Raw genomic sequence first — 25,560 nt, forward strand, 5'->3', positions numbered from 1 at the left:
GGAATCCACAAATTTTCCCAAATTCTCCCGAATTTTGGGGATTTTTGGGATGGATCCATGAATTTTCCCCAATTATGGGATTTTTTTTTGGAAGAAATGCCCAAATTTTCCCCAATTTTGGGTTTTTTTGGGGGCAAACTCCCCAAATTTTGGGAGTTGTTGCGATGGATCCGTGAATTTTCACCGATTTTGGTTTTTTTTTGGCGAAAGCCCCAAATTTTCCAAAATTTTGGGGCTTTTTTGGAGCCGAGCCCCCAAATTCTGGGTTTTTTTGGGAGGGATCCCCAAATTTTCCCGAATTTGGGTTTATTTTCAGGAGAAATCCCCAAATTTTCCCGAACTTGGGGTTTTTTTTAAGGAGAAATCCCCAAATTTTCGCAAATTTTGTGGTTTTTTTTGGGAGGACCCCCCAAATTTTCCCCAATTTTAGGGCTGAGCCCCCAAATTTGGGGATTTTTGGGGGAATTTTGGGGATTTTTTTGAGTTTTTCCCCCTTTTTTTTTGGGGGGGGGGGTGGGGGAGGGGCTGCCGGCAGCTGGGGAGGAAGAGGAGGAAAAATCCCAAACCCGGTGAGGCCGAAGGCTCGGGAGGAGGAGGAGGAGGAGGAGGAAAAATCCCAAACCCGGTGAGGCCGAAGGCTCGGGAGGAGGAGGAGGAAAAATCCCGAACCCGGTGAGGCCGAAGGCTCGGGAGGAGGAGGAGGAGAAATCCCGAACCCGGTGAGGCCGAAGGCTCGGGAGGAGGAGGAGGAGGAGGAAAAATCCCGAACCCGGCGAGGCCGAAGGCTCAGGAGGAGGAGGAGGAGGAGGAGGAAACCGAACTTGATGAGGCCGAAGGCTGCGAGAAGGAGGAGGAGGAGGAGGAGGAGGAGGCCCCTCAGCCCGCGGCGAGGCCGAAGGCTCCGGGAGGAGGAGGAGGAGGCCCCTCAGCCCGCGGCGAGGCCGAAGGCTCCGGGAGGGCTTTGTCCCGCGGCGAGGAGGAGGAGGAGGAGGAGGAGATCGGAGCCGGCGAGGCCGAAGGCTCGGGAGGAGGAGGAGGGGGATGAAGGCCGCTCTGTCTCATTCCACGGCGAGGATGATGAAGATGAAGGTGACGAAGGTTGGGATGAAGACGAGGATGATGATGATGAAGATGAAGGCGAAAATGAGGATGAGGATGATGATGAAGGTGATGAAGGTGAGGATGAGGATGATGAAGGTCTCAGCCGATGGTGAGGCCGAAGCCGCAGTGGAACTTCTCCTTGCGGTGGTTGATGAGGATGATGATGGTGAGGATCACAATTACAGTAATGAAGATAACGAAGCTCGGGATGAAGATGAGGATGGAGATGAAGGTCAGGATGATGAAGATGAAGGTGATGATGATGAGGATGAGGATGATGAAGGTCTCAGCCGATGGTGAGGCCGAAGCCGCAGTGGAACTTCTCCTTGCGGTGGTTGATGAGGATGATGATGGTGAGGATCACACTGACGATAACGAAGCTCGGGATGAAGATGAAGGTCAGGACAATGATGAAGATGATGAAGATGAAGGTGATGAAGGTGAGGATGAGGATGATGAAGGTCTCAGCCGATGGTGAGGCCGAAGCCGCAGTGGAACTTCTCCTTGCGGTGGTTGATGAGGATGATGATGGTGAGGATCACAATTACAGTAATGAAGATAACGAAGCTCGGGATGAAGATGAGGATGGAGATGAAGGTCAGGATGATGAAGATGAAGGTGAGGATGAGGATGATGAAGGTCTCAGCCGATGGTGAGGCCGAAGCCGCAGTGGAACTTCTCCTTGCGGTGGTTGATGAGGATGATGATGGTGAGGATCACACTGACGATAACGAGGATAACGAGGCTCGGGATGAAGATGAGGATGGAGATGAAGGTCAGGATGATGAAGATGAAGGTCAGGATGAAGGTGATGAAGGTGAGGATGATGAAGATGAAGGTCTCAGCCGATGGTGAGGCCGAAGCCGCAGTGGAACTTCTCCTTGCGGTGGTTGATGAGGATGATGATGGTGAGGATCACACTGACGATAACGAAGCTCGGGATGAAGATGAAGGTCAGGACAATGATGAAGATGATGAAGATGAAGGTGATGAAGGTGAGGATGAGGATGATGAAGGTCTCAGCCGATGGTGAGGCCGAAGCCGCAGTGGAACTTCTCCTTGCGGTGGTTGATGAGGATGATGATGGTGAGGATCACAATTACAGTAATGAAGATAACGAAGCTCGGGATGAAGATGAGGATGGAGATGAAGGTCAGGATGATGAAGATGAAGGTGAGGATGAGGATGATGAAGGTCTCAGCCGATGGTGAGGCCGAAGCCGCAGTGGAACTTCTCCTTGCGGTGGTTGATGAGGATGATGATGGTGAGGATCACACTGACGATAACGAGGATAACGAGGCTCGGGATGAAGATGAGGATGGAGATGAAGGTCAGGATGATGAAGATGAAGGTCAGGATGAAGGTGATGAAGGTGAGGATGATGAAGATGAAGGTCTCAGCCGATGGTGAGGCCGAAGCCGCAGTGGAACTTCTCCTTGCGGTGGTTGATGAAGGCTCCCAGGGCCAGGGTGAGGGGGAGGGGCGGCAGCTTCTTCTCCAGCACCGCCCCCACCTGCCACGAGCTGTCCAGGGAGCCTGCAACGCGATTTGGGGCTAAATCCCACCGATTTGGGCAATTCCCAAATCTGGGGATAAATCCCACGGTTTTGGGCAATTCCCAAATTTGGGGATAAATCCCACGGTTTTGGGCAATTCCCACTTTGGGGATAAATCCCACGGTTTTGGGCAATTCCCAAATCTGGGGATAAATCCCACCGATTTGGGCAATTCCCAAATTTGGGGATAAATCCCACGGATTTGGGCAAGTCCCAAATCTGGGGATAAATCCCACGGTTTTGGGCAATTCCCAAATCTGGGGATAAATCCCACCCATTTGGGCAATTCCCAAATTTGGGGCTAAATCCCACGCTTTTGGGCAATTCCCAAATCTGGGGATAAATCCCAGCGATTTGGGCAATTCCCAAATCTGGGGAACATCCCAAATTTGGGGCTAAATCCCACGGTTTTGGGCAATTCCCAAATTTGGGGCTAAATCCCACCCATTTGGGCAATTCCCAAATTTGGGGCTAAATCCCACGCTTTTGGGCAATTCCCAAATTTGGGGATAAATCCCAAATTTGGGGCTAAATCCCACGGTTTTGGGCAAGTCCCAAATCTGGGGATAAATCCCACGGTTTTGGGCAAGTCCCAAATCTGGGGATAAATCCCACGGTTTTGGGCAATTCCCAAATTTGGGGAACATCCCAAATTTGGGGCTAAATCCCACGGTTTTGGGCAATTCCCAAATTTGGGGCTAAATCCCACCGATTTGGGCAATTCCCAAATTTGGGGCTAAATCCCACCGATTTGGGCAATTCCCAAATCTGGGGATAAATCCCACCCATTTGGGCAATTCCCAAATCTGGGGAACATCCCAAATTTGGGGCTAAATCCCACGCTTTTGGGCAAGTCCCAAATCTGGGGCTAAATCCCACCGATTTGGGCAATTCCCAAATTTGGGGCTAAATCCCACAGTTTTGGGCAATTCAAATTTGGGGATAAATCCCACCCATTTGGGCAATTCAAATTTGGGGCTAAATCCTACAGTTTTGGGCAATTCAAATTTGGGGCTAAATCCCCCCGTTTTGGTCAATTCCCCGTTTTTGGGAACATCCCAAATTTGGGGCAAAATTCCCCAGTTTTGGTCAATTCCCCGTTCTGGGGAGAATCCCCAATTTTTTGGGACAATTCCCAAATTTTCAGGGGAATTTTTCCCAAATTTTTGGGGACTTTTCCCCCAAAATTTCAGGGGATATTTTGGGATGTTTTTGGGCCATTTTTGGGGATATTTTGGGAGTTTTTGGGGCTATTTTGGGGATATTTTGGGAGTTTTTGGGGTTATTTTGGGGAATATTTTGGGGACTATTTTGAGGTTATTTTGGGAGTTTTTGGGGCTATTTTGGGACTATTTTGGGGATATTTTGAGACATTTTTGGGACACTTTGGGGACTATTTTGGGGCTATTTTGGGAGTTTTTGGGGCTATTTTGGGGACTATTTTGGGGCTATTTTGGGAGTTTTTGGGACACTTTGGGGACTATTTTGGGGATGTTTTGGGGCCATTTTGGGGATATTTTGGGAGGTTTTTGGGGCTCTTTTGGGGATATTTTGGGGACACTTTGGGGACTATTTTGGGTCTCTTTTGGCCATTTTTGGGGCTATTTGGGGACTATTTTGGGGCTATTTTGGACACTCTTTTGGGGATATTTTGGGAGTTTTTGGGGCTTTTTGGGGAATATTTTAGGGCTATTTTGGGGACTATTTTGGGGATATTTTGGGGCCATTTTTGGGACACTTTGGGGACTATTTTGGGTCTCTTTTGGCTGGTTTTGGGGCTATTTGGGGACTATTTTGGGGCTATTTTGGGGCTATTTTGGGGACTATTCTGGGGACTATTCTGGGGGAATTTGGGGAGGTTTTTGGGTCTCTTTTGGCCGTTTTTGGGGCTATTTGGGGACTATTTTGGGGATATTTTGGGGCTATTTGGGGACTATTTTGGGGTCATTTTGGGGCCACTTTGGGGTCTATTTTGGGGATATTTTGGCCGTTTTTGGGGCTATTTGGGGACTATTTTGGGGCTATTTGGGGACTATTCTGGGGACTATTCTGGGGGAATTTGGGGAGGTTTTTGGGTCTCTTTTGGCCGTTTTTGGGGCGCTCACCCCGGAACAGGAGGTTCCCGCGGGGCAGCTCCAGCTGGTAGCCGAAGGCGACGCTCGAGTCCTGGAGCCGCGTGCTGGCCTCAAACTCCACCCCCACCTGCAGCTGCGGGCCCAGATTTGGGGAGATTTCACCGTTTTGGGACATTTTCCCAAATTTTTTTAGCATTTTTCCCCATTTTTCCCCTTTTATTCGACATTTTTTGCCCATTTTTTGGGTTTTTTTTCCTCATTTTAGGAGCCCCACCCACACCTGAACATCCCACCGGCTGGGGACCCTCCCCAAATCCCCCCCACCCCAAATTTGGGGAGATTTCACCATTTTGGGACATTTTCCCACTTTTTTAAAGGACTTTTCCCCATTTTTTCCCCCTTTTTTCCCTTTTTTTGCCCATTTTTTGGGTTTTTTTCCCCATTTTGGGAGCCCCACCCACACCTGGGCACACCTGGGGGTCCCACCCGTCCGGGGACCCCACCCCAAATCCCCCCCACCCCAAATTTGGGGAGATTTCACCGTTTTGGGACATTTTCCCACATTTTTTAGGATTTTTCCCCATTTTTTCCCTTTTTTTCAACATTTTTTGCCCATTTTTTTTGGTTTTTACCTCATTTTGGGAGCCCCACCCACACCTGAACATCCCACCAGCTGGGGACCCTTCCCAAATCCCCTCACCCCAAATTTGGGGAGATTTCTCCGTTTTGGGACATTTTCCCAAAATTTTTTAGGACTTTTCCCCATTTTTCCCCTTTTATTTGACATTTTTTGCCCATTTTTTGGGGTTTTTACCTCATTTTAGGAGCCCCACCCACACCTGAACATCCCACCAGCTGGGGACCCTCCCCAAATCCCCCCACCCCAAATTTGGGGAGTTTTCACCATTTTTGGACATTTTCCCACTTTTTTTTAGGATTTTTCCCCATTTTTTCCCTTTTTTTCAACATTTTTTGCCCATTTTTTGGGGTTTTTTCCCCATTTTGGGAGCCCCACCCACACCTGAACATCCCACCGGCTGGGGACCCTCCCCAAATCCCCCCCACCCCAAATTTGGGGAGATTTCACAGTTTTGGGACATTTTCCCACTTTTTTAAAGGACTTTTCCCCATTTTTTCCCCCTTTTTTCCCTTTTTTTGCCCATTTTTTGGGTTTTTTTCCCCATTTTGGGAGCCCCACCCACACCTGGGCACACCTGGGGGTCCCACCCGCCCGGGGACCCCACCCCAAATCCCCCCAACCCAAATTTGGGGAGATTTCACCGTTTTGGGACATTTTCCCACATTTTTTAGGATTTTTCCCCATTTTTTCCCTTTTTTTCAACATTTTTTGCCTATTTTTTTGGGTTTTTACCTCATTTTGGGAGCCCCACCCACACCTGAACATCCCACCAGCTGGGGACCCTCCCCAAATCCCCCCACCCCAAATTTGGGGAGATTTCACCGTTTTGGGACATTTTCCCACATTTTTTAGGACTTTTCCCCATTTTTCCCCTTTTATTTGACATTTTTTGCCCATTTTTTGGGGTTTTTACCTCATTTTAGGAGCCCCACCCACACCTGAACATCCCACCAGCTGGGGACCCTCCCCAAATCCCCCCCACCCCAAATTTGGGGAGTTTTCACCATTTTTGGACATTTTCCCACATTTTTTTAGGATTTTTCCCCATTTTTCCCCTTTTTTTCAACATTTTTTGCCCATTTTTTGGGTTTTTTTCCTCATTTTAGGAGCCCCACACACATCCGAACATCCCACCGGCTGGGGACCCTCCCCAAAACTCCCCACCCCAAATTTGGGGAGATTTCACCATTTTTGGACATTTTCCCAAATTTTTTTAGGACTTTTCCCCATTTTTCCCCTTTTATTCGACATTTTTTACCCGTTTTTTGGGTTTTTTTCCTCATTTTAGGAGCCCCACCCACACCTGAACATCCCACCGGCTGGGGACCCTCCCCAAATCCCCCCACCCCAAATTTGGGGAGATTTCACCGTTTTGGGACATTTTCCCAAAATTGTTTAGGATTTTTCCCCATTTTTCCCCTTTTATTCGACATTTTTTACCCATTTTTGGGGTTTTTTTCCCCATTTTGGGAGCCCCACCCACACCTGAACATCCCACCGGCTGGGGACCCTCCCCAAATCCCCCCACCCCAAATTTGGGGAGATTTCACCGTTTTGGGACATTTTCCCAAAATTTTTTAGGATTTTTCCCCATTTTTTCCCTTTTTTTCAACATTTTTTGCCCATTTTTTGGTTTTTTTTCCCCATTTTGGGAGCCCCACCCACACCTGGACACACCTGGGGGTCCCACCCACCCAGGGACCCCTCCCCAAATCCCCCCAACCCAAATTTGGGGAGATTTCTCCATATTTCACCATTTCCCCCATTTTTTTTTAGGGTGATTTTCGGGTGAATTTGGGGTGAATTTTCTGGTGAATTTGGGGTGAATTTTTGGTGTATTTTGTGGTGAATTTGGGTGATTTTGGGGTGAATTTTGGGGTGAATTTTTTGTGAATTTTTTGGTGATTTTGGGGTGAATTTTGGGTGATTTTGGGGTGAATTTTGTGGTGATTTTGGGGTGAATTTTGGGGTGAATTTTTTGTGAATTTTTTTGTGATTTTGGGGTGAATTTTGTGGTGATTTTGGGGTGAATTTTGGGGTGAATTTTTAGTGAATTTTGGGGTGAATTTTTGGTGAATTTTGGGGTGGATTTTGGGGTGAATTTTTGGTGAATTTTGGGGTGAATTTTTGAGTGCATTTGGGCTGATTTTGGGGTGAATTTGGGGTGAATTTTTTGTGAATTTTGGGGTGAATTTTGTGGTGAATTTTTGGTGAATTTTGGGGTGAATTTTGCGGTGATTTTGGGGTGAATTTTGGGGTGAATTTTGGGGAAATTTTGGGGTGAATTTTGGGGTGAATTTGGGGTAAGTTTTTGCTGAATTTTGGGCTGATTTTGGTGTGAATTTGGGCTGATTTTGGGGTGATTTTTTGGTGAATTTTGGGGTGAATTTTGGACTGATTTTGGGGTGAATTTTTGCTGAATTTTGGGCTGATTTTGGGGTGATTTTGGGGTGAATTTGGGCTGATTTTGGGGTTAATTTGGGCTGATTTTGGGGTGATTTTGGGAGATTTTGGGGTGAGTTTTTGCTGAATTTTGGGGTGATTTTAGGGTGAATTTTGGGCTGATTTTGGGGTGAGTTTTTGCTGAATTTTGGGGTGAGTTTTTGCTGAATTTTGGGCTGATTTTGGGCTGATTTTGGGGTGATTTTGGGGGATTTTGGGGTGAGTTTTTGCTGAATTTTGGGCTGATTTTAGGGTGAATTTTGGGCTGATTTTGGGGTGAGTTTTTGCTGAATTTTGGGCTGATTTTGGGGTGATTTTGGGGTGATTTTGGGGGATTTTGGGGTGAGTTTTTGCTGAATTTTGGGGTGATTTTAGGGTGAATTTTGGGCTGATTTTGGGGTGAGTTTTTGCTGAATTTTGGGCTGATTTTGGGCTGATTTTGGGGTGATTTTGGGGGATTTTGGGGTGAGTTTTTGCTGAATTTTGGGGTGATTTTGGGGTGAGTTTTTGCTGAATTTTGGGGTGATTTTGGGGTGAATTTGGGCTGATTTTGGGCTGATTTTGGGGGATTTTGGGCTGATTTTGGGCTGATTTTGGGGTGATTTTGGGGGATTTTGGTACCTGCTCGCTGGCTCGGTGGTAGTAGGTCAGGTGCGCCCCGGCCTGGCCCAGCGTCACCGTCCCGATCCACGCCGGCGCTGCGGAATTTGGGGGGCTCACCTGGATTTTGGGGGGCTCACCCGAAATTCGGGGGGCTCACCTGGATTCTGGGGGGCTCACCCGAAATTCGGGGGGCTCACCCGAAATTCGGGGGGCTCACCCGAAATTTGGGGGGCTCACCTGGATTTTGGGGGGCTCACCCGAAATTTGGGGGCTCACCTGGATTTGGGGGTCTCACCTGAGACATTTTGGGGGTTTTCTCCCAGGATTTTGGGGTTTTCTCCCAGGATTTTGGGGGTTTTCTCCCAGGATTTTGGGGTCTCTCTCCCAGGATTCTGGGGATTTTCTCCCAGGATTTTGGTCTCTCTCTCCCAGGATTTTGGGCTCTCTCTCCCAGGATTTTGGGGATTTTCTCCCAGGATTTTGGTCTCTCTCTCCCAGGATTTTGGGCTCTCTCTCCCAGGATTTTGGGGTCTCTCTCCCAGGATTTTGGGGTTTTTCTCCCAGGATTTTGGGGGTTTTCTCCCAGGATTTTGGGGTTTTCTCCCAGGATTTTGGGGGTTTTCTCCCAGGATTTTGGGGTCTCTCTCCCAGGATTCTGGGGATTTTCTCCCAGGATTTTGGTCTCTCTCTCCCAGGATTTTGGTCTCTCTCTCCCAGGATTTTGGGGTCTCTCTCCCAGGATTCTGGGGATTTTCTCCCAGGATTTTGGTCTCTCTCTCCCAGGATTTTGGGCTCTCTCTCCCAGGATTTTGGGGATTTTCTCCCAGGATTTTGGTCTCTCTCTCCCAGGATTTTGGGCTCTCTCTCCCAGGATTTTGGGGTCTCTCTCCCAGGATTTTGGGGTTTTTCTCCCAGGATTTTGGGGGTTTTCTCCCAGGATTTTGGGGTTTTCTCCCAGGATTTTGGGGGTTTTCTCCCAGGATTTTGGGGTCTCTCTCCCAGGATTCTGGGGATTTTCTCCCAGGATTTTGGTCTCTCTCTCCCAGGATTTTGGGCTCTCTCTCCCAGGATTTTGGGGTCTCTCTCCCAGGATTTTGGGGTTTTTCTCCCAGGATTTTGGGGGTTTTCTCCCAGGATTTTGGGGTTTTCTCCCAGGATTTTGGGGTTTTTCTCCCAGGATTTTGGGGTTTTCTCCCAGGATTTTGGGGGTTTTCTCCCAGGATTTTGGGCTCTCTCTCCCAGGATTTTGGGGTCTCTCTCCCAGGATTCTGGGGTCTCTCTCTCCCAGGATTTTGGGGGTTTTCTCCCAGGATTCTGGGGGTTTTCTCCCAGGATTCTGGGGTTTTTTTTCCCAGGATTTTGGGGGTTTTCTCCCAGGATTTTGGGGGTTTTCTCCCAGGATTCTGGGGGTTTTTTTCCCAGGATTTTGGGGTTTTTCTCCCAGGATTTTGGGGTTTTCTCCCAGGATTCTGGGGGTTTTTTTCCCAGGATTTTGGGGGTTTTCTCCCAGGATTTTGGGGGTTTTCTCCCAGGATTCTGGGGGTTTTTTTCCCAGGATTTTGGGGTTTTTCTCCCAGGATTTTGGGGTTTTCTCCCAGGATTTTGGGGGTTTTCTCCCAGGATTTTGGTCTCTCTCTCCCAGGATTTTGGTCTCTCTCTCCCAGGATTTTGGTCTCTCTCTCCCAGGATTTTGGGGGTTTTCTCCCAGGATTCTGGGGATTTTCTCCCAGGATTCTGGGGTTTTTCTCCCAGGATTTTGGGGTTTTCTCCCAGGATTCTGGGGGTTTTTTTCCCAGGATTTTGGGGGTTTTCTCCCAGGATTTTGGGGGTTTTCTCCCAGGATTCTGGGGTTTTTCTCCCAGGATTTTGGGGTTTTTCTCCCAGGATTTTGGGGTTTTCTCCCAGGATTCTGGGGATTTTCTCCCAGGATTTTGGTCTCTCTCTCCCAGGATTTTGGTCTCTCTCTCCCAGGATTCTGGGGGTTTTTCTCCCAGGATTTTGGGGTTTTCTCCCAGGATTCTGGGGATTTTCTCCCAGGATTTTGGTCTCTCTCTCCCAGGATTTTGGTCTCTCTCTCCCAGGATTCTGGGGGTTTTTCTCCCAGGATTTTGGGGTCTCTCTCCCAGGATTCTGGGGATTTTCTCCCAGGATTTTGGGGGTTTTCTCCCAGGATTCTGGGGTTTTTCTCCCAGGATTTGGGGTTCCCCGGTGGATTTTGGGGCTCACCTGAGTAGCGGCCGGCCAGCGAGAGCACGGCGCCCTCCTCGCCGGGGCGCCGGTGGTAGACGAGCTCGGCGCCCAGCGCCAGCTGCGGCGTCACGCTCTGCAGGTAGTGCGCCACCAGGATCCCTGCGCGCATTTTGGGGGGATTTCAGCGGGATTTGGGAAATTCGGGACAAACTCAGGGGATCCGGGGGAAATCCCGGAGAATTCGGGGGGAATTCGGGGGAAAATCGCCGAGAAATCGGGGGAAATTCGGGGGAAAATCCCTGAGAAATCGGGGGAAATTTGGGGGAAAATCGCCGAGAAATCGGGGGAAATTTGGGGGAAAATCCCCGAGAAATCGGGGGAAATTTGGGGGAAATTTGGGGAAAAATCCCCGAGAAATCGAGGGAAATTTGGGGAAAAATCCCTGAGAAATCGGGGGAAATTCCCCAAGAAATCGGGGGAAATTCGGGGAAAAATCCCTGAAAAATCGGGGGAAATTTGGGGAAAAATCCCCAAGAAATCGGGGGAAATTTGGGGGAAATTCGGGGAGAAATCGGGGGAAATTCGGGGGAAATTTGGTGAAAAATCCCTGAGAAATCAGGGGAAATTTGGGGGAAATTTGGGGAAAAATCCCTGAAAAATTGGGGGAAATTCGGGGGAAATTTGGGGAAAAATCCCTGAGAAATCAGGGGAAATTTGGGGAAAAATCCCTGAAAAATCGGGGGAAATTCGGGGGAAATTTGGGGGAAAATCCCTGAGAAATTGGGGGAAATTCGGAGGAAATTTGGGGAAAAATCCCTGAGAAATTGAGGGAAATTCGGGGAGAAATCCCCGAGAAATTGGGGGAAATTCGGGGAGAAATCCCCGAGAAATCAGGGGAAATTCGGGGGAAATTTGGGGAAAAATCCCTGAGAAATCAGGGGAAATTTGGGGAAAAATCCCTGAAAAATCGGGGGAAATTCGGGGGAAATTTGGGGGAAAATCCCTGAGAAATCGGGGGAAATTCCCCAAGAAATCGGGGGAAATTCGGGGAAAAATCCCTGAAAAATCGGGGGAAATTTGGGGAAAAATCCCTGAGAAATCGGGGGAAATTCGGGGGAAATTTGGGGGAAAAATCCCTGAGAAATTGGGGGAAATTCGGGGAGAAATCCCCGAGAAATCGGGGGAAATTTGGGGAGAAATCCCCGAGAAATCGGGGGAAATTTGGGGGAAATCCCTGAAAAATCAGGGGAAATTTGGGATTTTCGGAAAATTTGGGAGATTTTGACAGTATTTGGGGGAAATTACAGTAAATTTTGGGGAAATTTTCGCGGAAATCTGGGGGAATTTGGGATAAATCCCCCAAAAAATCGGGGGAAATTTGGAAAAATTCAGGAGATTTTGGGAAAATTCAGGAGATTTTAGGAAAATTTGTGGCAAATTCCTGAAAATTCAGGGAAAATTTGGGAAAATTCAAAAGATTTTGGGAAAATTTGGGGCAAATTTCAGGGAAAATTAAAAAAAATTCTGGGAAGGGTCTGGGAAGTTTGGGAAAAAACGGCGAAAATTTGGGGGATTTGGGGACTTTTCGGGGCCATTTTTTGGGGTTTTTGGAAGAATTTTGGAGCCATTTGGGGGGGATTTTGGGGCCGAATTTTGGGGGATTTTGGGCCATTTTTGGGGGGTTTTTGGGGCCATTTTAGGGGGATTTTGGGGCCGTTTTTTGGGGGATTTTGGGGATTTTTGGACCAATTTTGGGGCCATTTCTCAGGGGATTTTTGGAGCCATTTTTTGAGGGATTTTTGCGCCATTTTTGGGGGTTTTTGGGCCGTTTTTTGAGGGATTTTGGGGATTTTTGGACCGATTTTGGGGCCAGTTTTTGGGGGATTTTGGGGCCATTTTTGGGACATTTTTTGGGTTTTTTGGGGGGATTTGGGGGCCGATTTTTAGGGGATTTTGGGGATTTCTGGAGCCATTCTTTGGGGGATTTTTGGGCCGATTTTTGGGGGATTTTGGGGCCATTTTTGTGGGTTTTTTGGGCTGTTTTTTGGGGGATTTTGGGGAGTTTTTGGGCTGATTTTTGGGGGATTTTTGCGCCATTTTTGGGGGATTTTGGGGCCATTTTTTGAGGGATTTTGGGGCCGTTTTTTGGGGGGATTTTGGAGATTTTTTTTGGCCATTGTTTGGGGGATTTTTGGGCCATTTTGAGGGATTTTGAGGTCCATTTTTTTGGGTGATTTTTGGGGGATTTTGGGTCTGACCTGAGCCCATGAGGATGTCGGGGTTGCCCAGGGTCAGCGCCGCCGTGAAGTCGCCGCCCCGATATTCCCCGTCCACCTGCCAGTTCACGAACTTGGCCTGCTGGGTCTGGGGGAAAATCCGGGGATTTTGGGAAAAATCCCAGCGTCGGGAAAAAAATCCCCACTTTGGGGGGAAAATCCCCGAATTTTGGGGGAAAAAATCCTGATTTTTGGGAAGAAAAGAGCTTTTTTTGGGGAGAAAATCTTCATTTCTTGAGGGAAAAATCTTAATTTTTGGGAAAAAACTTAATGGATTTTTGAGAAAATTTCTATTTTTGGAATACCCCAGAAACCCCCAAAAAATACCCCAAAAATTCCCAAAAAATTCCCAAAATTCCTGAATTCCATACCAGGAAGGTGACCTTGGAGTGGATATGGGCGCCCACCCCCCAGAATTCCCCAAATTCCCAAAAAAAATCCCAAAATCATCAAAATCGCCCAAAAATCCCCCAACACGTCCCAAAAAATCCCAAGAAATGTCCAAAATTTCCCAGAGGTTTCCTAAAAAAATCCCAAAATTCCTCAAAAATGCTGTTAAAGTTTTAAAAAATCCCCCAAGAAGCCACAAAAAAAAAAAAAAAACCAAAAAGTCCAAAAATCCCCCAAACCCCCTAAAATTCCCAAAATTTCACCAAAATCCCCCTAAAATTCCCAAAATCCCCCAAAAATTAAAAAAAAAAAAACCCAAAAAAAAATTCCCCCAAAATCCCAAAAAAAGCCCAAAAATCCCCCAAAAACCCCCTAAAACCCACCAAAAATTCCCAAATTTTCCCCGAAAATTCCCAAAAATTCCAAAAAAATTCCCAAATTCCCGAATTCCATACCTGGAAGGCGAGCTTGGAGCAGAGGCAGGAGCTCACCCCCAGAAATCCCAAAAAAAATCCTTAAAAATTCCCAAAAAATCCCAAAAATTCCTGAAAAATCCCCAAAATCCCCCTAGAATTCCCAAAATTTCACCAAAATTCCTTTAAAATTCCAAAGAATCCCCCAAGAATTAAAACCCTCCCCCCCCCAAAAAAATCCCACAAAATCCCCAAAAAAGCCCAAAAATATCCCCCAAAAAAACCCTAAAAAAACGCCAAAAATTCCCAAATTTTCCCCCAGAATTCCCAAAAAATTACAAAATTCCCGGATTCCGTACCTGGAAGGCGATTTTGGAGCGGATCCAGGAGCTCACCCCCAGAAAACCCCAAAAAATCCTTAAAAATTCCCAAAAATCCCTCAAAAAAAACCCCAAAAGACCCCCGAAAACCCCAAAATAATCCCCAAATAATCCCAAAAAATCCCCAAAATCCAAAAAATCCCTGAAAAACTCCCCAAATCCCCCTAAAATTCCCCAAATTTCACCAAAATTCCCTTGAAAATTAAAAAAAATCCCCAAAAAACCCCATAAAAACCTCCGAAACTCCTGAAAAAACCCCCCAAAATTCCCAAATTTTCCCCCAGAATTCCCGAAAATTCCCGGAATTCCCGGAATTCCGGGGTTGCGTACCTGGAAGGCGATTTTGGAGCGGATCCGGGCGCTCACCTGGTGCACCACCTGCGCGTTGAGGCTGCCGCTGTTGTCCATGTCCCCCACCAGCACCGGGAACGCCTGGAAAAAAACAAATTTTGGGGAATTTTGGGGAATTTTTGGGGAATTTTTGGGGAGATTTTGGGAGCTCCTCGATGGCAGAAAATCCCCAAATCCCAAAATCCTCAAATCCCCAAATCGCTCCTGGCCTGAATTCAGCAATTCCGGAATTGACTCGATTCCCAAAATTCCAAATTTCCCTCGACGATCCCAAAATGTTCCCCAAAAATTCCCTGAAAGATCCTCCCCAAATCCCAAAAAATTCCCAAAAAATCTCCCCCAAAAATGCCAAAATCTCCCCCAAAATAATTCCCCGAAAAATCCCCTCCAGATCGCAAAATCCCCCTCAAAAAATTCCCAAAAATCTCCCCTAAAAATTCCCAAAATCCCCCCAAAAAATCCCCCCAAAAATTCCCTGAAAGATCCCCCCCAAATCCCAAAAAATCTCCCCCAAAAATCCCAAAATCTCCCCCAAAATTTTCCCCCAAAATTCCCCGGAAAATCCCCTCCAGATCGCAAAATCCCCCTCAAAAATTCCCAAAAATCTCCCCTAAAAATTCCCAAAAATCTCCCCAAAAAATCCCCCCAAAAATTCCCCAAAAGATTCCTGAAAATTTCCCAAAAAAACCCAAATTTCCACTGGATTTCCCTTGGATTTCACCCAATTTCCTCCAAATTTCACACTAAAAACCCCAAAATTCCTGAAAATTTCCCCAAATTCTCCCAAACTTCCCTGATTTTTCCCCAAATTCTCCCAAAATTCCTGAATTTCCACAAATTTTCCTGGAATTTCCCCCCAAAAATTCCCGATTTTCCACCAAATTTTGCTCAAATTTCTCTGGATTTTCACTGAATTTCGCCCGAATTTCACCGAATTGTCACTGAATTTTTCCCAAATTTCATCAAATTTTCACCGGATTTTTCCCAAATTCTCCCAAAATCCCTAAATTTCCACACATTTTCCTGGAATTTCCCCCCAAAAAAATCCCAATTTTCCACCAAACTTTCCCCAAATTTCTCTGGATTTTCACCAAATTTTGCTCAAATTTCACCGAATTTTCACCGAATTTTGCCCAAAATTCCCCAAATTTTCACCAGATTTTTCCCAAATTCTCCCAAAATTCCTGAATTTCCATGAATTTTCCTGGAATTTCCCCTCCAAAAAATCCCGATTTTCCACCAAATTTTGATCAAATTTCTCTGGATTTTCACCGAATTTTGCTCAAATTTCACCAAATTTTCTCTGAATTTTTCCCAAATTTCATCAAATTTTCACTGGATTTTTCCCAAATTCTCCCAAAATCCCTGAATTTCCACACATTTTCCTGGAATTTCCCCTCCAGAAAATCCCAATTTTCCACCATCTTTTGATCAAATTTCTCTGGATTTTCACTGAATTTCACCCAAATTTCACTGAATTTTCACCGAATTTTGCCCAAAATTCCCCAAATTTTCACCAGATTTTTCCCAAATTCTCCCAAAATTCCTGAATTTCCATGAATTTTCCTGGAATTTCCCCCCAAAAATTCCCGATTTTCCACCAAATTTTGCTCAAATTTCTCTGGATTTTCACTGAATTTCACCCAAATTTCACCAAATTTTTCCCAAATTTCACCAGATTTTCACCAGATTTTCCCCAAATTCTCCCAAAATTCCTGAATTTCCACAAATTTTCCTGGAATTTCCCCCCAAAAAATCCCAATTTTCCACCAAATTTTGCTCAAATTTCTCTGGATTTTCACCGAATTTCACCCAAATTTCACCAAATTTCGCCCAAATTTCTCCAGATTTTCACCGAATTTTTCCCAAATTCTCCCAAAATTCCTGAATTTCCATGAATTTTCCTGGAATTTCCCCCCAAAAAATCCCGACTTTCCACCAAATTTTGCTCAAATTTCTCTGGATTTTCACCGAATTTTGCTCAAATTTCACCAGATTTTCACTGGATTTTTCCCAAATTCTCCCAAAATTCCTGAATTTCCACGAATTTTCCTGGAATTTCTCCCCAAAAATTCCCGATTTTCCACCAAATTTTGCTCAAATTTCTCTGGATTTTCACTGAATTTCACCCAAATTTCACTGAATTTTGCCCAAATTTCACCAGATTTTCACCGGATTTTTCCCAAATTCTCCCAAAATCCCTAAATTTCCACACATTTTCCTGGAATTTCCCCCAAAAAAAATCCCAATTTTCCACCAAACTTTCCCCAAATTTCTCTGGATTTTCACCAAATTTTGCTCAAATTTCACCGAATTTTCACCGAATTTTGCCCAAAATTCCCCAAATTTTCACCAGATTTTTCCCAAATTCTCCCAAAATTCCTGAATTTCCATGAATTTTCCTGGAATTTCCCCCCAAAAGTTCCCGATTTTCCACCAAATTTTGATCAAATTTCTCTGGATTTTCACTGAATTTCACCCAAATTTCACCAAATTTTTCCCAAATTTCACCAGATTTTCACCAGATTTTTCCCAAATTCTCCCAAAATTCCTGAATTTCCACACATTTTCCTGGAATTTCCCCCCAAAAAAATCCCAATTTTCCACCAAACTTTCCCCAAATTTCTCTGGATTTTCACCAAATTTTGCTCAAATTTCACCGAATTTTCACCGAATTTTGCTCAAATTTCACCAAATTTTCACCAGATTTTTCCCAAATTCTCCCAAAATTCCTGAATTTCCACAAATTTTCCTGGAATTTCCCCCCAAAAATTCCCAATTTTCCACCAAATTTTGCTCAAATTTCTCCGGATTTTCACCGAATTTCACCCAAATTTCACCAAATTTCGCCCAAATTTCTCCAGATTTTCACCGAATTTTTCCCAAATTCTCCCAAAATTCCTGAATTTCCACAAATTTTCCTGGAATTTCTCCCCAAAAATTCCCGATTTTCCACCAAATTTTGCTCAAATTTCTCTGGATTTTCACTGAATTTTGCTCAAATTTCACCGAATTTTCACCGAATTTCGCCCAAATTTCACCAAATTTTCACCGGATTTTCCCCAAATTCTCCCAAAATTCCTGAATTTCCATGAATTTTCCTGGAATTTCCCCCCAAAAAATCCCAACTTTCCACCAAATTTTTCCCAAATTTCACCGGATTTTCACTGAATTTCGCCCAAATTTCGTCCAAATTTCACCGAATTTTCACCGAATTTTGCCCAAATTTCACCGAATTTCGCCCAAATTTCACCGGATTTTTCCCGGAATTCCCGGAATTCCCGGAATTCCCACCTCGGTGGGGCTCAGGTGCTTGGTGCCCACGTAGGTGGCCCCGAAGTGATAATTGGACTCGCCCAGGGTGCTCAGCGCCACCGTGTGATTCACCTGCGGAGGGAAAAAACACCAGGAAATGCCCAAAATTCCCAAAAATTCCCAAAATTCCCGACGGGAACGGCCGGGAAAAACAAGGCACAAAAAATTCCCGGGAAAAAACCCCAAAAAATTCCGCCAAAATTCCGGGGAAATCCCCCCAAAACGCCAAAAAATCCCATGAAAATCCACAATAATTCCATTAAAAAATTCCATGAAAAGTAAAAAAAATCCCCAAAAAACGCCAAAAAATCCCATGAAAATCCACAATAGTTCCATTAAAAAAATTCCACGAAAAGTAAAAAAAATCCCCCCAAAACGCCAAAAAATTCCATGAAAATCCACAATAATTCCATTAAAAAAATTCCATGAAAAGTAAAAAAAATCCCCAAAAAACGCCAAAAAATTCCATGAAAATCCACAATAGTTCCATTAAAAAATTCCACAAAAAGTAAAAGAAATCCCCCCAAAACGCCAAAAAATTCCATGAAAATCCACAATAATTCCATTAAAAAAATTCCATGAAAAGTAAAAAAAATCCCCAAAAAACGCCAAAAAATTCCATGAAAATCCACAATAGTTCCATTAAAAAAATTCCATGAAAAGTAAAAAAAAATCCCCCCAAAACGCCAAAAAAAAATTCCATGAAAATTCCATAAAAATTCAAAGTAATTCCATAAAAATTCCAAATGATTCCATTAAAAAATTCCAATAAAAATAAAAAAAATCCCCCAAAACGCCAAAAAATTCCATGAAAATCCACAATAGTTCCATTAAAAAAAATTCCATGAAAAGTAAAAAAAATCCCCCCCAAAACGCCGAAAAATTCCATTAAAATTACATTAAAATCCACAATAATTCCATTTAAAAATTCCATTAAAAATAAAAAAAAAAATGCCCCCAAAACGCCAAAAAATTCCACAAAAATTCAAAAAAAATTCCATAAAGATTAAAAAAAAAAATTCCATAAAAATTCAAAATTATTCCATAAAAAAATTCCATTAAAAATAACAAAATTCCCCCAAAATGCCAAAAAATTCCATAAAAATTCCATGAAGATTCCATTAAGATTCAAAGCAATTCCATTAAAAAACTCCATTAAAAAAAAGAAGAAATTCCCCAAAAAGGCCAAAAAATTCCATGAAAATTCCATGAAGATTCAAAATAATTCCGTAAAAATTCAAAATAATTCCCTAAAAGAATTCCATTAAAAATTCCATAAAAATAAAGAAAACCCATAAACTTCTATATTAAAAAATTCCATAAAAATTCAAAATAATGCCATCAAAATATTCCATGAAAAAACCCATAATAAAGAAAATCCATAAAATTCCGCTTTCAAAAATTCCATAAAAATGCGAAATAACACCGTAAAAAAACTTCCACGAAAAATTCCGTAAGAATAAAAAAAAAAACCCCATAAAATTCCATTTTACAAAATTCCACAAAAACTCCAAATAATCCCGTAAAAATTCCAAATAATCCCGTAAAAATTCCAAATAATTCCATTAAAATCCCCAAAAAATCCTTCAAAAATGGTTCAAAATTCCATAAAAGTCCCCAAAAAATTCCCAAAAATTCCCCAAAATTCCGGAAATTCCGGAAATTCCGTAAATTTGGGATTGCTCACCTGGAAGTGGTTGCTGAGCCCTTTGTTCACCGTCAGCTTCACGCCCTCCATCTGCACCGGGAACAGCTCTGCGGGATTCGGAATTCCGGGAATTTGGGGAAAAATTGGGAATTTTGGGAAAAATTGGGAATTTGGGGGGAAATTGGGGGATTTTGGGGGGGAAATTTGGGGATTTTGGGGGGAAATTTGGGGATTTTGGGGAGGAAATTTGGGGAGGGAAAATCAAATTTTCTGGGAGATTTTGGGGGAATTTGTGAAAAATTTGGGGAATTTTGGGAGAAAATTTGGGGATTTTGGGAGGGGAAATTTGGGGATTTTGGGAGAAAACTGGGGGTTTGGGGGGGAAATTTTGGGGATTTTTTGGGGAAATTTGGGGATTTTGAGGAATTTGGGGAGGGAAAATCAAATTTTCTGGGGAATTTTGGGGGAATTTGAGAAAAATCTGGGGAATTTTGGGAGAAAATTTGGGGAATTTTGAGGGAAAATTGGGGGATTTGGGGAGGAAATTTGGGGATTTGGGGGGAAATTTTGGGGATTTTGGGAGGAAATTTTGAGGATTTTTTGGGGAAATTTGGGGATTTTGAGGAATTTGGGGAGGGAAAATCAAATTTTCTGGGGAATTTTGGGGGAATTTGTGAAAAATTTGGGGATTTTGGGAGGGGAAATTTGGGGATTTTGAGGGAAAATTTGGGGATTTTGGGAGAAAACTGGGGATTTGGGGGGAAATTTTGGGGATTTTTTGGGGAAATTTGGGGATTTTTGGGAATTTGGGGAGGGAAAATCAAATTTTCTGGGGAATTTTGAGGGAATTTGAGAAAAATCTGGGGAATTTTGGGAGGAAATTTGGGGATTTTGGGAGGAAATTTGGGGATTTTGGGGGGAAATTTGGGGAGGGAAAATCAAATTTTCTGGGGGATTTTGGGGAAATTTGTGAAAAATTTGGGGAATTTTGGGAGAAAATTTGGGGATTTTGGGGGGAAATTTGGGGATTTTGGGAGGAAATTTGGGGATTTTGGGGGGAAATTTGGGGATTTTTTGGGGAAATTTGGGGATTTTGAGGAATTTGGGGAGGGAAAATCAAATTTTCTGGGGAATTTTGGGGGAATTTGTGAAAAATTTGGGGAATTTTGGGAGAAAATTTGGGGAATTTTGGGAGAAAATTTGGGGAATTTTGAGGGAAAATTGGGGGATTTTGAGGGAAATTTGGGGATTTGGGGGGGAAATTTGGGGATTTTGGGGGGGAAATTTTGGGGATTTTTTTGGGGAAATTTGGGGATTTTGAGGAATTTGGGGAGGGAAAATCAAATTTTCTGGGGAATTTTGGGGGAATTTGTGAAAAATTTGGGGATTTTGGGAGGGAAAATTTGGGGATTTTGGGAGAAAACTGGGGGTTTGGGGGGGAAACTTTGGGGATTTTTTGGGGAAATTTGGGGATTTTTCGGAATTTGGGGAGGGAAAATCAAATTTTCTGGGGAATTTTGAGGGAATTTGAGAAAAATCTGGGGAATTTTGGGAGAAAATTTGGGGAATTTTGAGGGAAAATTGGGGGATTTGGGAGAAAATTGGGGGTTTGGGGGGGAAATTTTGAGGATTTTTTGGGGGAAATTTGGGGATTTTGAGGAATTTGGGGAGGGAAAATCAAATTTTCTGGGGGATTTTGGGGGAATTTGTGAAAAATTTGGGGAATTTTGAGGGAAAATTGGGGGATTTGGGGAGAAAATTGGGGATTTGGGGGGAAATTTTGAGGATTTTTTGGGGGAAATTTGGGGATTTTGAGGAATTTGGGGAGGGAAAATCAAATTTTCTGGGGAATTTTGAGGGAATTTGAGAAAAATTTGGGGAATTATGGGAGAAAATTTGGGGATTTTGGGAGGGGAAATTTCGGGATTTTGAGGGAAAATTGGGGGATTTTGGGAGAAAATTTGGGGATTTGGGGAGGAAATTTGGGGATTTTGGGGGGGAAATTTTGGGGATTTTTGGGGGAAATTTGGGGATTTTGAGGAATTTGGGGAGGGAAAAATCAAATTTTCTGGGGAATTTTGGGAAAAAATTTTGGGGTTTTGGGAGGGGAAATTTGGGGATTTTGGGGGGAAATTTCGGGGGGAAATGGGAATTTTTGGGAAATTTGGGAATTGGGGGAAAATTGGGAATTCTTGGGGAACATTTTGGGATTTTTGGGCCGACTTTGGGGCGGATTTTTGGGCTGATTTTTGGGCCAATTCTTTTTGGATTTTTAGGATTTTTTTGGGCCGATTTTTTTGGATTTTTTTGGCCAATTTTTGGGCCGATTTTTTGGGATTTTGGGGCTGATTTTTGAGGCAATATTTTTGATTTTTAGAGTTTTTTGCTCTGATCTTCGGGGATTTTTTAGGGATTTTTAGGGGGTTTTGGGCTGATTTTTTGGGATATTTGGGCTGGTTTTTAGGGCTTTTGGGGCCAATTTTTGGGTTATTTTTAGGGTTTTTTGGGTCAATTTTTTGGGGATTTTGGAGGCTTTTTAGTGATGATTTTTGGGGATTTTGGGGCTGATTTTGGGGGATATTTTAGGGGATTTTGGGGCTGATTTTGGGGATATTTTAGGGGATTTTGGGGCCGATTTTTGGGGATGTTTTTGGGCATTTTGGGGCTGATTTTTGGGGCTGTTTTTGGGGATTTTGGGGCCGATTTTTGGGGATATTTTCAGTGATTTTGGGGCCGATTTTTGGGGATGTTTTCGGGCATTTTGGGGCCGGTTTTTGGGGATATTTTAGGAGATTTTGGGGCCGATTTTTGGGAATATTTCTGGTGATTTTGGGGCCGATTTTTGGGGATATTTTCGGTGATTTTGGGGCTGATCTTGAGGCCGGTTTTCGGGGATATTTTCGGGGATTTCAGGGCCGGTTTTTGGGGATATTTTCGGGCATTTTGGGGCTGATTTTTGGGGATATTTTCGGTGATTTTGGGGCTGATCTTGAGGCCGGTTTTTGGGGATATTTTAGGGGATTTTGGGGCTGATTTTTGGGGCTATTTTAGGGCATTTTGGGGCTGACTTTTGGGGATGTTTTCGGGGATTTTGGGGCCGATTTTTTGGGATATTTTCGGCCATTTTTTGGGCCAATTTTTTTAATTTTGGGACCGGTTTTTGGGGATATTTTCGGCCATTTTGGGGCCGGTTTATTGGGATGTTTTTGGGGATTTTTTGGGCCAATTTTTTACATTTTGGGGCTGGTTTTTGGGGATGTTTTCTGGCATTTTGTGGCCGATTTTTGGGGATGTTTTTGGGCATTTCGGGGCCGGTTTTTGGGGATATTTTAGGGGATTTTCAGGCTGATTTTTGGGGATATTTTAGGGGATTTTGGGAATATTTTTGGGTATTTTGGGGCTGATTTTTGGGCACATTTTAGGGGATTTTGGGGCTGATTTTTGGGGATATTTTCGGGCATTTTGAGGCTGATTTTTGGGGATATTTTCGGGCACTTTGGGGCCGGTTTTTGGGGATGTTTTTGGGCATTTTAAGGCTGATTTTTGGGGATGTTTTCGGGCATTTTAAGGCTGATTTTTGGGGATGTTTTCGGGCATTTTGGGGTCGGTTTTTGTGGATGTTTTCGGGGATTTTAAGGCTGATTTTTGGGGATGTTTTCGGGCATTTCAGGGCCGGTTTTTGTGGATGTTTTTGGGCATTTTAAGGCTGATTTTTGGGGATATTTTCGGGCATTTTGAGGCTGATTTTTGGGGATATTTTCGGGCATTTGGGGGCTGGTTTATTGGGATGTTTTTGGGGATTTTTTGGGCCAATTTTTTACATTTTGGTGCCGATTTTTGGGGATGTTTTCGGGCATTTCGGTGCCAGTTTTTGTGGATGTTTTCGGGGATTTTAAGGCTGATTTTTGGGGATATTTTAGGGCATTTCGGGGCCGGTTTTTGTGGATGTTTTTGGGCATTTTAAGGCTGATTTTTGGGGATGTTTTTGGGCATTTTGAGGCTGATTTTTGGGGATGTTTTCGGGCATTTTAAGGCTGATTTTTGGGGATGTTTTCGGGCATTTTGGGGTCGGTTTTTGTGGATGTTTTCGGGGATTTTAAGGCTGATTTTTGGGGATGTTTTCGGGCATTTCAGGGCCGGTTTTTGTGGATGTTTTTGGGCATTTTAAGGCTGATTTTTGGGGATATTTTCGGGCATTTTGAGGCTGATTTTTGGGGATATTTTCGGGCATTTGGGGGCTGGTTTATTGGGATGTTTTTGGGGATTTTTTGGGCCAATTTTTTACATTTTGGTGCCGATTTTTGGGGATGTTTTCGGGCATTTCGGTGCCAGTTTTTGTGGATGTTTTCGGGGATTTTAAGGCTGATTTTTGGGGATATTTTAGGGCATTTCGGGGCCGGTTTTTGTGGATGTTTTTGGGCATTTTAAGGCTGATTTTTGGGGATGTTTTTGGGCATTTTGAGGCTGATTTTTGGGGATGTTTTCGGGCATTTCGGGGCCGATTTTTGGGAATGTTTTCGGGCATTTTGAGGCTGATTTTTGGGGATGTTTTTGGGCATTTTAAGGCTGATTTTTGGGGATGTTTTCGGGCATTTTAAGGCTGATTTTTGTGGATGTTTTTGGGCATTTTAAGGCTGATTTTTGGGGATGTTTTCGGGCATTTTAAGGCTGATTTTTGGGGATGTTTTCGGGCATTTCGGGGCCGTTTTCTGGCTGTTTGCCGTGCTTTTCGCGCCGCTCACCTTTGCAGCGCCGGTGGCACTCCTCGAAGGCGCCGGGGTTGGGGAGGGGCTCCCCTCCCCCCTCGGGGGCGCGGGGGGGGAGGGGCGCCCCTCCCCCCACCCCGCTCAGGGGGGGCGGGGCCGCGAACCCGGGGGGCGGCACCGGCAGCAGCGGGGGAGGGGCGGCGGGGGGGGGAGGGGGCGACCCGGCGGCCCAGACGTTGCCCATGCTGGGGGAGGGGCTGCCGAAAACAAAATCCCAAAAAATTTCAATTTCCCGACCGCGAAACCCCCGATTTCACCCCAAAATCGCCCCCCCCACCGTTCCCGCCGAATCGCCGCGCCAAAACCGCCCCGAGCGAGCGGCGCGGCGCGCCCCCTCCCGCGGCCCGCTGGGGGTGACCCCAAATTTGCTCCAATTTGCCCAAAATCGCCCCAAATCGCCCCAAAATCGCCGCCGTTCCTCCCCCGCCCCCCCACGCCGGACTCACGCGGCGGCGGCCGGAGAGCGCCCAGCTCCGGGCCACGCCCACCGCGCGCTCCCATTGGCCAGCGCTTCCCCGCCCGCGCGCGCCGATTGGCTGACCCCCCCTTAGTCCCGCCCCCTCGCGCTTCTCATTGGTTGTTCCCTCAGGGTTGCGTTCCCCTCCCGCCTTCCCGGGTCAGGGGCGGTGTGGGCCACGCCCCTTTAGTGACGTTGCGCTGTGTGATTGGTTAAGACGCGAGTTGGCCCCGCCTTCGGAGGGTTCCTATTGGTTGGGACGCGCGACCATAGAGGCGCCAAGGGCGCGCGCGGCGGAGCGGCCGCCGCCGGGCGCCGCCATCTTGGGGCGGGCGGCGCTGGAGGGACGTCGCCATGGCAACGGAGAAAGGGCGGGAAAGGCGCCGCGTGACGTCACTTCCGCCCCTCACCGCCGCTGTGGGCGGGGTGGGAGTGACGTCAGAGCGGTGCCGCGGATGACGTCACCGCGGATCATGGGGATTTTGGGGTTTTTGGGGGGAATTTGTTTGGAATTCTGGGGATTTTTGGGGGGGAAATTTTGGGGAATTTTAAAAGAATTTTTGGGGAAATGTCCCAAAATGTCCCCAAAAGGTCCCAAAATGTCCCAAAATTTCCCCAAATGTCCCAAAATTTCCCCAAAATGTCCCCAAAATGTCCCAAAATGTCCCCAAAATGTCCCCAAAATGTCCCAAAATTTTCCCAAAATGTCCCAAAATTTCCCCAAAATGTCCCAAAACATCCCAAAATTTCCCCAAAACGTCCCAAAATTTCCCCAAAATGTCCCAAAAACGTCCCAAATGTCCCCAAAATGTCCCCCAATGTCCCAAAATGTCCCAAAAACGTCCCAAATGTCCCCAAAATGTCCCCCCAATGTCCCAAAATGTCCCCAAATCCCCTCCTGACCCCTCCCCCCACCACGCCCCCAATTTTGGGTTGAAAACCCCCGAAAATCGCTCA

The 25,560-nt window shown here is 45.1% G+C and overlaps 1 protein-coding gene across 2 annotated transcripts; it reads right to left on the reverse strand.

The window, feature by feature from the left end:
• Window positions 1-1,808: 1,808 nt before the first annotated feature.
• Window positions 1,809-24,345, reverse strand: TOMM40 (translocase of outer mitochondrial membrane 40). 2 transcript variants are annotated; one of them, XM_085564562.1, is made up of 10 exons: window positions 24,123-24,345; window positions 19,420-19,487; window positions 17,712-17,804; window positions 14,397-14,498; window positions 12,866-12,971; window positions 10,644-10,766; window positions 8,436-8,512; window positions 4,763-4,865; window positions 2,465-2,637; window positions 1,809-2,274 (listed from the first exon to the last, which is right to left on the reverse strand). In XM_085564562.1, exons 1-9 carry the CDS (start codon window positions 24,328-24,330, stop codon window positions 2,498-2,500), a joined length of 1,020 nt encoding a protein of 339 aa, XP_085420688.1. In that variant the 5' UTR covers window positions 24,331-24,345; the 3' UTR covers window positions 1,809-2,274; window positions 2,465-2,497. The 2 variants fall into 2 exon arrangements, with proteins under 2 accessions (XP_085420688.1, XP_085420687.1); XM_085564561.1 differs by lacking the exon at window positions 1,809-2,274 and adding an exon at window positions 2,364-2,452 and having other exon boundaries at window positions 2,495-2,637.
• Between the last annotated feature and the right edge of the window lie 1,215 nt (window positions 24,346-25,560).

This window comes from Lonchura striata, chromosome 33 (genome assembly GCF_050655825.1).
Source record: "Lonchura striata isolate lonStrDom1 chromosome 33, ASM5065582v1, whole genome shotgun sequence".
Classification (NCBI taxonomy): domain Eukaryota; kingdom Metazoa; phylum Chordata; class Aves; order Passeriformes; family Estrildidae; genus Lonchura; species Lonchura striata.

Bases quoted from the DNA above. Each gene is read 5' to 3' on its own strand.
- TOMM40 (XM_085564562.1), bottom strand. From the start codon at position 24,330: ATGGGCAACGTCTGGGCCGCCGGGTCGCCCCCTCCCCCCCCCGCCGCC. The intron at 14,499-17,711 runs GTGGGAATTCCG...GTTTTTTTCCAG, and splicing joins AGCACCTGAGCCCCACCGAG to GCGTTCCCGGTGCTGGTGGG. The intron at 2,638-4,762 runs GTGAGCGCCCCA...ATCGCGTTGCAG, and splicing joins CGGGAACCTCCTGTTCCGGG to GCTCCCTGGACAGCTCGTGG.